Source organism: Thalassophryne amazonica, chromosome 17 (genome assembly GCF_902500255.1).
Source record: "Thalassophryne amazonica chromosome 17, fThaAma1.1, whole genome shotgun sequence".
Taxonomy (NCBI): Eukaryota; Metazoa; Chordata; class Actinopteri; order Batrachoidiformes; family Batrachoididae; genus Thalassophryne; species Thalassophryne amazonica.
Window position 1 is genome coordinate 3,402,844 of NC_047119.1, and position 12,202 is coordinate 3,415,045.

Consider the following 12,202-nt stretch of genomic DNA (forward strand, 5'->3'; position numbering starts at 1 on the left):
CGCGATGGAGCTACGGAGCAATGATACCGTGAAATGCCTTGCAAAAATGGTCCAAAATCCCAATTTTTGGGCGAAAATTTCAAACTTACATCTGTGATTGGTGAAGCTGCATATCATAATCAACGGTATAATAAACTCCCCCCTCTATTTAAAATTCTCATCGTATGTGCATCGATCTCATATGGCCTTTTGGCATCCCAACTGACAGAAATCCATCACTGATGGAGAAGTTTAATCCCTGTCTCTAAGGGGGTTGGGGCGCTGTTCCCACCCCTCGTCCCACTGCCTACACCATGTCACACATGGTCAGTTTGTGAGCAGGAGATAAACTAGCTTACTTATGTGTAAAGTGCTTTGGTAAGATGTTTCCATCATGTGCCATCCAAGAGAAACACACGTGGTGCAAGGATGAACGGCGCCAAAACTGAATGTTGATAGGACTAATACTTTTAGAGAAGCTACATGTATTAGCTAACAACACTGAATGGACATTGATATTTACATTCTGGACTCACACACCAATCCAGCAGGGGGCGGTAAATCATCTATATATTAAAAGCGTGTGTGATTTTATTTAGTTAGTTCAATGTAAGTACATAATATAATTGTAAATACGTTAAAATACATGGATGACAAGAAAGTGAAAACACTTATTTCCATTGTGGTCCATTTAGAAATCAAATGACAAAATAGAAGTAAAAATGAAATAATGATAATCATGCGTATGTGATAACAAGAACCTAAACAATTTCTAAATACATTAAGACAGTAAAATAACATTAAAAAAAATTATGTAATTAACAGGAAATAAATGAGCTGAGTTCTTCTAAAAACTGTTGAGGTCTAAGGTCCTAAAACATTCTGGAATCACACCACCATTCCAACTCATTACAGAAACTTTGCACAATTTATTACCACCCTTGAAAAATGTCAGCTACCTAGTTTGTAAACACTACCCAATCTAGAACCCATGGATCCCCACAAACAATGTGCTAGTGTTTTTAACTAAGTACTGAAGAATGATTAATGAACTACAGGTTGTAAATGCCCACTATGCTAGCTTGTCACTTTCAGCTGTCAACATTACTAGGTAAGAGGGGGTGGGTCAGGATAAGATCTCATTTCACAATGGTTGGTTCAGCTTTCACCACCTGGAAAGGCCATATCTTCACAGAATGCAGCCTTCAAAGGATGTGGCACCTGTAGTCTAAATGTCCAAGACGGAGTTGTTTGTTTTTACTTGAATGCTATTTCACGGCTTGAAATGCCCATATTACTAAAGAAATCAAATATTTTTGCTTCAGTTAAATATTACACATGCAATAACATTAGATGTAACCTGCAGGGTCTTCAGCTGCTGGGCCTGTAATGTGGTCACCTGGTTGGCAGCACTTCCCATCACTGGCTTGAGTTCAGATCTCCCCCCAATTGTCACCACCTTAAACTGTGTTTGGGACTTTGTATCTCCTGATGTTTGCGTCACTCCAGGCTTGTTGGCAGCATGGGGTAAGTGCAGCACTATGGGGTGCCCAGACTTTCCTATTTGTGTAACCAAAACTTTTTGTCCTTCATGCTTGATGACCTGAGGTGTTGTACCAGCAGACTTTGCTGCTTGAGATGAAGCCACCTTGTTGAGGATGATCTGGTGGTTTGCAGCAGAGATTGGAAAGGGAGCTGAGATCTTTAGTCCACTTGTGGAGACTGTAGTTCCTGTCACACTGTTTGTAATTTTGGTGATTGCTGTGGAAGTGGCCAAGGCAGGTTTGACAGTGACAAGGGATGATGATGTACTGGACAGTAAGACAGAAAGCTGACTTCCAGAACTGATGCCACCTTTTGAGTCTGTGATGGTGTTGAGAGTCACAGACTTTGTGAGTTCTGTTGGAGCAGGGACAGAACACAGACTCACATTTTCTGCAACAATGGGTATATCTGTTTCCATCGGGATTGGTGTGATGTCACTGGGCTCTGACTGGACTGTGATGCTTTCAGATTCCGAGGGAGGGATGTCCTCTATCCCTTCTGTATCCATAATCTCATCAGGAAGGTGGCTGTTGACTTCTGGCGAGACAACATCCATGTTTGCAAACTCTCAGCTCAATGCTAAAGCTGCAAAAACAACACAAAAGCTCTGCGTCGTTAGTGTGCAATGTTTTACAGATATGTTAAATGTACAACTTAAAAATATACAATTGCTTTTAGAAAGCCCTTCAAACACAGAACAATCATTTTGAGTCAGTGACAGACATGGCATCGGTCAAATTTGCCTTTAGACCCGAGTGCATGAAACCTGAAGTGTTCTCCCAAACCGTCCCCCCACCTTACATGCTTGGATAGCCCTACACTTTAACAAATCTCCGGAAGAAATCCTGTAAATATGATGCTCTAAATTATGAATTATAATCTGGTTGATAAACTACCTCAATACATAAACAATTGGAAGGAATTGATGAAGCTTTTCTGGATGAAGAGCAAAATGTTTTCAAGGAGCTCAACAAATCCAGTTGACCTGACTCAACCTACTTAAAAAATTCCTATTTCCTTTCTTCCATGGACAAATGTGAAGAATTACTTCTTTATTTTAGTGGACCAGCAATGAAGTAAGTTATTGTGCCCCGAAATTAAATAAGGGGGACCAGTGAAATGGACTCTGTCCAGCCGTGCATCCGTCCGTCCGTAACATTTTGAGGGCTCTAGATTTCCCTCTTACCCCTTGCATACACAGTACACACCCATATTATATTGTACAAAGACACAAATGTCACATCCGGGCATATGACCGTGGCCCAGATTTTCAAGGTCATCCAAGATAAAGGCAGACAAACAAAACCAAAAGGCAGACACCGACCGCCTGACCCCAGATTGTGACTTATCTCTCCAAATATCACTTCTACAGCTTACATTTGAATTGAACATCTACAGGAAATCATGCATCCTGACTCCCTTGACCTGACTGCATTTGACCTTGGACCTGAAAGTCAAGGTCAAACATGACAGTGGAAAAAAGCCACTGTCTGACCCCAGAAATGGTTACTTTCACTTTTATGCACACATTCGAGTCTGAAGTAATAATTGCACATAACAGTACTCATGCACTGCAATTGCAGCAGTGATTTGTACTCTTCACTGAAACTGCCTCTGTCTGGCATATCATTCTATAGAAACTTGTGTCTTCAATGCCTACAATTATCTGTTAACACCTGCACGAACACATCACATGTACATATATCAGCATAATAGTCCGGGGACCTCAGCCGAGTCTTGGCTTGTTCAATTTAAGTTGTGCAGGAGAAGCAAACCTGCACATTTTAGATGCTGGAATCAATGAAAGAGTTGAATAATATATTAATTGTTTTTATATATATATATATATATATATATATATATATATATATATGTTTTAGCTCTAGCATGCTTGCTTTGCAAAAGGCAATGTGTGGGATAATTCACATAACTATCATTACCTGGAACAGACGACGGACCTGATTTACTACAGGTTTTCTTGTGTAAAACCATGCACAAACACCATTGATTTCACAAATACATCTGCATGCTCAGTAACAATGTGCAACGAGGACAGCGTCTGTGAAATGTACAAACTAGCACGATTAACATTTGTCTTCATGAGCATGTGCAATTTGGGGTTTGTCCATCCAACTGTACAAATCTATGGGAGGAAACATGCAAATAGGTGAGAAATGTGGTGCATGATTTATCAAAGTTAAAAGGAAATTAGCAAGTGCTGACAGAGTTCTTATTTTGTGAGTTTGACAACTTGGCATTAACTCGTACTTGTCAGAATGCTGTTCCAGCACAGAGGCTGCCTAGACTCTATATAAATAAATGAATAATTGTACACATCAGGCATATTTACATTTATTGCGTGCTTATTTCTTTAAGAATAAATGTCTCCATGTGTAACAGGTAGACCAGAAAGAAGAAGCACATGTCAGAGTCTGTTGGGACAACACTACTGTGCACACAGGATGCACAGCACTTGAACATACTTGTGCACTGGGTATTACAACAAACCAACAAACTCTTATTTCAGACATTTAATTCTTGTTTTATGCGTGGTGTGTTTACAAAGAGGTGAATAATTATGATGCATTCTGCCCGTGAAATGCACAGAGAACATGTGCACTAGGGATGGGTATTGATAAGATTTTATCGATATTGATGCCATTATCGATTCTGCTTATTGATCAGATTTTTTTTTTTAATCAATTCCCTTAGCAATATTGCCTGTGAATTTTCTGTGTATTAAAAGTAGATTTTACAGGTTTTCTATGTCAACAACATTTTATTGAGTCTTAAAGTAAATAAATATGAAATTGGTCACTGCATCTTTGATCTCTGGACATAAATAGAAATAAATAAAATTGTAGTTTTAGTCAAAAGCATTTCCTTTCAGGTATATGAGACACGTCAAGAAAAATGTAATTCATAAAGAATGGAGGATGTCTCAGTTTGGGAGAAAAAACCTCTTTTGGTGGGTTGTAGTTTGTTGTCTGTATTACGTTTGGAAAGAGGTGTCACTTGATTTAAACCGGCAATTCCCTTTGAAGTTACTAATTCCTACTGAAATGTATCTTTCCAACTTTACTCGGCAGAGAGCCGCGCAGCATTTGGAGCTGTGCAGTTAGTCCCACGAAACAGAGGCTATCATCATCATCGTTATTATTATTATTTCCTTTACCTCATGGACAACTTCAGTTTACACACCAGTGAAGCAGGTCCAGCTCACGCCAGAGAACCATCGTGTAAAACTCCAGCGTGGAACGGAGAATGACTCACACAAGACACGAGTCCCAGTTAGTGACTTTAATCAGCACAAAGGTGACTCACGATTGACATCTTTAAATGGCTTTGAGGGGAGTTAATGAAGAAATTGCGGACCTGCCATGGCTGAAAAGCAGCAAAGCAGAGATCCAGTGGGTTGCAGCGCTGCTTCACTGCTTCAAGCAGAATGGGGGCAAGAAACAGCGGGTCTGCAATCAACATAGAGAAATAATCATTTTTCCGATAACACACCCTCAAAAACGGCCACTAATGTGAACTGAAGGATCGATAAGGGAATCATTAAGCAAAAAGGCTATTGATGTCGTGGATCGAATAATTTCTTATCGGGAACCAGTTTTTGATACACATCCCTGATGTGCACACAGCTCTATGTGCGTTCCACCAGTAGAACACATAAATATTGCCCCAAGTGTAACAGGTCTTGTGCATCCCGCATCGGACTTTTCAGCCACCAGAGGGCTTGCAAGAAAAAAAAAAAAAAAAAAGCCTTCCCACTATCCTTGCAAGCGAGGAAACTGCCAACAATAACATAATTATTCCCCCGTTTGCTAAAACACATGAATAAAAACAAGAATAAATGTCTGAAATAGGATATTGGTTTCAATTTTCTTTTGTTTTTAAATTGCCAGCCCATGAACACAACTGTGTTATGTTGCAGTTTGTGTGCAACAAAGTGCATACTGCAAGTAAATGTACTCCTGATCTACTGCAATAGCGGGGTCACAGCAAGAAATTATTTAAAAGGTCACATATGAATTAGAAGAAACTCTCATTTACAATGAAAGTGGTAGAAAAATGGATCAGCCTGCCAGAGAGCTTAATAATAGCATCAAGTGTAGCCTAATCTGTTTAAAAATATATATTAAACAAGCAGTGGAGAAATAATGAGAGTAAATGTAATATAGATAAGTAAATAAAATATACTCTGGGTTTGTGCTTATGTTGTCCTGATGCAAAATTAACAAGTCTGGACACAATATATAAAATGTACCACATCCCTGGGATGCCACACGCATTCAAGACTGCACTTGGAGGGATGTCCTGCGCAATCAAAAAAACAAAAAAAAAAAAACAGATTTTTAAAATAATGTTTGTTTGTTTCTCCTTGCTGCCATCAGCGAGTCACTGCTTCTCTTCCTCTCTCCTTTCTGCAGGAGGCGCGGTCAGTCATCCTGCTGTATGTTTAAGCATCGATGTACAAAAGCCACAGAGTGGACAACATAGAACAGCAAACCAGACTACAACCCTCCATCCACAACGTTTGGAAGAATAAATGGAATTATCTTACTTTTTCATTTCAAACCAGGTGTTTAATCACTGTCCTTGTATGAAATAGACCGCTGCATGCACGTTTAAGACAATGCCACTAACTTATGACATTACTTTTTATTAATTTGACATTTCATAGGAATTGCCGTAAGATTTCACGGATGGGATGTTTGCAAAGCAGCAATGCTGCCTACGATCATTTTTAATCTGTAAGCGATGCTTTATGACATGTTGTATTTGTGCAAATACAAAACAAACTTAAAACTGAAAATACTGAAGGCTCTCTGGACTGACATGTCACATGAGATGACTAGTCAGTCAATAAATAAATAAATAAATGTGCTGCAGAATAAATTCAGCTAACACAAAACGGCTGTCATCAAATTAAAACATTTAATGAAAAAAGAGCTTACAACTACTCTGTCTCCCGATGCTAAAGTGCCTTATGCAGCTTTACATGTTAAACGTTATTCATGACCTATATATAATAAAATATGGCCATCAGGTAGAAGACTTTGTGTCCATCCATCCATCTGTGCTCAGCATAAGTCCAATCCTATTATTGTCAGGGTCTTTAAATTCAATGGGAACATTCTTGGGACACAGAACTTGGACACGTTCAGAGATGGCTAACCTTGACATATTTAAAGAGGTCAAAAGGTCATATTCTACTTTCTACTGTTATGCTCATGCGGCCAACAGAATAAGTCCAGTCCTATTACTGCCAGGATCTTAAAAATTATAGCAACATTCTTGGGACACAGAATTAGACAAGTTCAAAGACGGCTAACCTTGACCTACTTTAGGAGGTCAAAAGATTACATTCTTTTCCTATTTTTATGCTCGAACGGCTGAGGGCATTTTAGCATTGTGTTAAAGTTTTATTCTGCATAGCTTTAACAAATTTCCATCAAATTCTGAACGTACAAGAATCCAACACCCATTTCATTTCAAAAGACCTGTTCCCTTTTGCCCCTACACTGTTGTGGATTTACTTTTGGTGAATTGCCTTTTTCAAATATAAAAGTACATAATCTTAGACACACTTTGCTTTCCTGTATTGCTGCTGGGAGTCAGTGCTGGGCCTTGGGACTTGCATTTTCAATACCAAGTATGTTCCAGGACTCGGTGGCCAAAAATTCTAATGCAAACCCTATACTATTCCTCCACTGAGATGTCTTCCATTTCTATTAGATATGGATAAGCGGTGCCTTGCACCTGCACCCAGAACTTTAAATGACATAGCGGATTTAATTTCATTTTGCGCTTATGGCTAAAATGAATAAATAAATTAATAAAATCTTCATTTAAATACTGTTGTCACATTACTGCTCGCTATCAGTTGCGCAAGAGTTCTTGGTAATTCATTTGTAAAACTGTCTCCACCCCAACATGCAAGTTTGGACTAACTACACAATTTAACACATGATCTGGGATCTTAGGAAATATTACTTTCATTGATTTATACATCTGTAAAATTAATAATAGAATTTGGGATGAGACAAAGATTTTGAAAGCTCAGATATTACTTTTACCATTTTATTAAAAATTAATGACACCTTATGAATTAAATGTGTAACCATGAAAGTTGTAACTGGATTAATCAAAGATAAAATTAATCAATAGTTGCCCCAAAACCAGACAGATTAACCAGTGGAATTTATTTTAAATTAATTTCCAGAAGGGAGGCAACATCAACTGGTGGTTTCTCTCATTCTCTCATATCAACCCCTACAGAAGAAAATCATTGTCATATACCTATTTTATACCTGAAGTAGGGAAAAAAAAGAGAAAATGCTTAACATGACTGGGATTCTAACCCGGCACCTTTTGCTCACAAGTCTAACACCCTATCACACGACATTGTCACATTCTACAATGGGTCATAACTTCAAGTTTTCATACATGCCACATACAAATGGCTATATGATAAGCTCTAAACCCCATGGGATACTTAATACAGATACACGTCTATGTATGGACAGCATTTTGTGTTAATACGGCTACTTAACATAACTCTTAACATACCCTCATCAATTTTAATTGTCAACACAGCCAACCACATTAACAAGTAAACACAAAACAAGTTTAAAACCAGTTTTCAATCACCATCCAGAACGTAATGTTCATTTGACAGAGCAGTGACAGCAGCAGGCCGAACACCATCCAGCCTGAAAACACACTAATCCATCCAAACCCAATGACATACTGCAGCTAACAGTGGATTATTCACGTCCGTGTGGTAAGAACGACCCAGATAGTGTCGTGGGGTGGGGGGTGCACTGAATTATGCAAACAATGCGTGGACGTGGTCGCGGATGGTAAAGAGTGAGAGAAAGGCTGTGTTACTATTTCAGGCCGGGGTTGGATTTCGAAAGATCCGCCATTTTTACATCGTCATCATCTTAGTTAGCTCTGCGGCTAACGTTCAACTTTAACCACATTATGACAGCAAAATATTCACAGTCAACACAACAGCCAAGTTAAAGTCAAAATAAGAGCGGATAGTAACTGCGTACTAATCACCAAGCATTAACCTCTTTTGGCAGACTGTCAACGCAAACAACGCGAGCTTTCCCTTCTGTCACTTAAAGCGTCCGTCTGAACTAAAACATCTTAGTTTGTGCCAGTTATGGATTAAGGGACCAAACTTCTAGAAATGACACTGTGCTGCACATCAGTTATTACGCATTAACATCAAGCATTACTGTGTGTTGTTTACTGTTAAAGGCTCCTTTGTAAAGCCGAAAACACATTCAGGTGTCAAAATATTAACTTAACACCGTGTCAAAACAACCCAAACCACCTCGGAACGTACGGCTAAGTTAACTGGTAGTTTCTCTTTTGCAGTCGCGCCACACTATTTTTGCGAGTGTGTCCATTAATCAGCGACCTGTCACACCTTTCAGTTCCAGGGAATAGTCTGGCCCCTGCGTTAACCCATCGAGCCAGGACAACTGTACTAGCAAACTTGCTGAGCCTGCTAACCCGAGCTAGCTAGCGCTACATTATACCTCAACATTAAAACACGGCCCTACGTGTGCTGCTTTCGACTGGACGCAGTGTACCGGACCCTCACGCAGGCCGACACACAGTCACGCTTACCCGATGTTTTTTTCCCACGCAGGTCAACGTTACCAGATTTAGACAGGAAAGGAAGAAGCGATTGTTCAAAATACCGCGCCGAGCGCCATTCCACCCTGACATTTCACAGCGCGACCACGCCTTCAATATACTACGTCACAACTACGTCACATTTAAAGGCACAGCAATATAATTTGTGTTACTACAAACACTACTTCTTTTTTAAAGGAAAAAACAATAAAATATCTTGTAAGACTATTTGGTCGGTGTTGTCTTATCACAACAACTTGCAAAGGGACTTATAAGAAATTATTGTAATAAATTTTAATAAATGTATCTCAGCCACGCATATATGGGGATGAACAGAAATATGAAATTGTTGTATTTTCTATTTTTTTTTCTCTTCATCATCGATAATATTCCTTCAGTGCAGTTGTGCCACAATGGAAACAAGTGTTTTTGTTGTTTTTTTACACTTTTTTGTGTTTCCCTGTATATTCAATGTATTTCAATTATATTTAATACACCTATTTGTATTATTTTATCTTCTCATTGATTCTACAAATACAAATTATTAAATCAATCAGTTCAATGAAGGACTGAGCAACTGCTATTATTCTCAGTCAAAGTGACAGGGACTGAAAGTTTGGTGCTGCAGCTAATGTGTTGTCAGTGTGGAACTTAATGAAATGCGCTTTAATGCTGTACCGCCAGGGCTGCGCCTTGTCACCAGTCCTGTTTGTGATATTCATGGACAGGATATCGAGGCATAGTCGGGTGGAGGAGGGTTTCCAGTTTGGTGGGCTCAGGGTCTCATCACTACTTTTTGCAGATGATGTGGTCCTGTTGGCTTCAATGGCCTGTGAACTGCAACACTCACTGGATCGGTCCACAGCCAAGTCAGAAGCGGGCTGGGATGAGGATCAGCACCTCTAAATCTGAGGCCATGGTTCTCAGCAGGAAACCGATGGATTGCCTACTCCATGTACAGAATGAGGTCTTGCCCCAAGTGAAGGCGTTCAAGTACCTCGAGGTCTTGTTCACAAGTGAGGGGACAATGGAGCGTGAACTTGGACAGGGAATCCATGCAGCAGGTACAGTGTTACATTCACTCTACCGTACTGTTGTGACAAAAAGGGCGCTGAGCCAAAATACGAATCTCTCGATCTACTGGTCAGTCTTCAATAGTACTCTCACCTATGGTCATGAGGGTTGGGTCATGACGGAAAGAACTAGATCGTGGGTACAAACGGCCAAAATGGGCTTCCTTAAGAGGGTGGCTGGTGTCTCCTTAGAGATAAGGTGAGAAGCTCGGTCATCTGTGGGGAGCTCAGAGTAGAGCCGCTCCTCCTTCGCATTGAAAGGAGCCAGCTGAGGTGGTTCGGGCATCTTGTAAGGATGACCCCTGGGTGCCTCCCTAGGGAGGTGTTCCAGGCACGTCCATCTGGGAGGAGACCCCGGGGAAGACCCAGGACTAGGTGGAAAAATTATATCTCCACACTGATCTGGGAACGCCTCGGGATCCCCCAGTCAGAGGTGGTCAATGTGGCCCAAGAAAGGGAAGTCTGGGGTCCCCTGCTGGAGCTGTTGCCCCCTGCGACCCGATCCCAGATAAGCGGTTGAAGATGAGTGATGAGTGAGTGCTGTACCTTTGAACATATGTGCAAGGCATTATGCAAGTTTGAAATAACAACTAGATTTAATATTCCAAGAGGCTTAAATATCTCAACAAAACTGTCAGTCATGCAGCACACACAGGTTTCATTTTTAATCATGATTTTGAGTTATGATGTCATGGTTCCCCCCCCCCGATCCCTGGTTTTTATTCTGTTTTTAAACCTGTTGTCATCTGTGAATTTTTCCCCCAGATGGCGCCCTCTGTTGAGTTCTACACGGGCTGCTCCTCACCACTCATCTCTGCCGCACACCTGGAGTGTATGAGCGGCTGATGAGCAGCAGGCTATATAAACTCAGACTTTCTGATCAGTAGGGCCGGATTCTTGGTTGGTGTACCTTTCCTGGGGTCAGGTTTGTGATGGACTCTTGCACAATTCATGAGCCATTCCATGAGGACCAAGCCTGATTGCTTCTCTGTGACCTTGACCGCGTCTTCCTGTCGCTCCCATGTGCCTAAGACATTGGAGCTTCCCGCAGCTAAACTCAAGGTAACCTGGCCAACTCTCTTATTCCAGTATTAGAGCGAAATGTCCTTCCTGGTGTTCAAGACTCCTTCCTGATTGGCTCCCATGCTACCCTGGTTCCTGGTTTCTGGATACCTGCACAGCAAATCACCTTGGAACTCCTTGCTCTCAGCTCAGATTGCGGCTCTGCTTCACGTCAATTAAGTTCCTTCTTGTCTCAGTGGGATCCTGTTTTCACTTGTTCCTGTCTGTGACTGTGCTAAGATAAAAGAACTGTTCCAAGAACTTTTTCTAAGAACTGCATGAACTCTGATATTGATATTGTTCAGGTGGCCTTCACTTCTCCCCATGGTCCTTCTCTGTAGATCCAAAGCCATCTCAAGGCTTTCTCCACTGCTTCGGTGATGTTCTTGATAGCTCTGGTCCTTGATCCTCCTGTGATGCCCAGTACACTGAGGGCTCTGTGAAGTGGCTGACCCACAATACAGCCATACTTCAATGGGCAAGCACCTCACATTCCACCCCTCCCCTCGACAGCCAGTGGCCAGATGTTTGTATTTGGTCCTCTTCCTTTCGTGAGCCTCCTCCAAATGGTCTTCCCATGGCACTGACAGCTCCATGATAAGGATGTTCTTAGTAGCCTCAGAGACCAGAAGTATATCTGGCCTTAAGGTGGTGCTGATGATGTGTTGCAGGAATCTCAGAGCTGCGTCACCATTCCAGTGTGTTCTAGACACCCTGGTACTCCAGAGGTCCCTCTGCACTGATGTGTTGATGTGCTGGAGAAGAAGTCAGACAGTTGCCTTGCTGCTGCTATGCTGAAGATCTTTCCTTCCACACTCAGCAGGGAAATAATCCTGAATTGGCTGATCCTCTTTGAATTTTCAATTTCAATTTAAATGGAC

General features: G+C 41.0%; 1 protein-coding gene across 3 annotated transcripts in view; it reads right to left on the reverse strand.

The window, feature by feature from the left end:
* Positions 1 to 9,300, reverse strand: part of lin54 (lin-54 DREAM MuvB core complex component) — a 35,343-nt gene extending 26,043 nt beyond the window's left edge. The window contains exons 1-2 of one of the 3 annotated variants that reach the window (XM_034192448.1): positions 9,178 to 9,300; positions 1,379 to 2,109 (exon numbers count right to left, since the gene is read on the reverse strand). In XM_034192448.1, the coding sequence (XP_034048339.1) occupies positions 1,379 to 2,080 (702 nt within the window). In that variant the 5' untranslated portion in view covers positions 2,081 to 2,109; positions 9,178 to 9,300. Of the gene's footprint in view, positions 1 to 1,321; positions 2,110 to 9,177 lie in introns of all 3 variants that reach the window. The other 2 variants (XM_034192447.1, XM_034192446.1) reach the window with 2 other exon arrangements.
* Between the last annotated feature and the right edge of the window lie 2,902 nt (positions 9,301 to 12,202).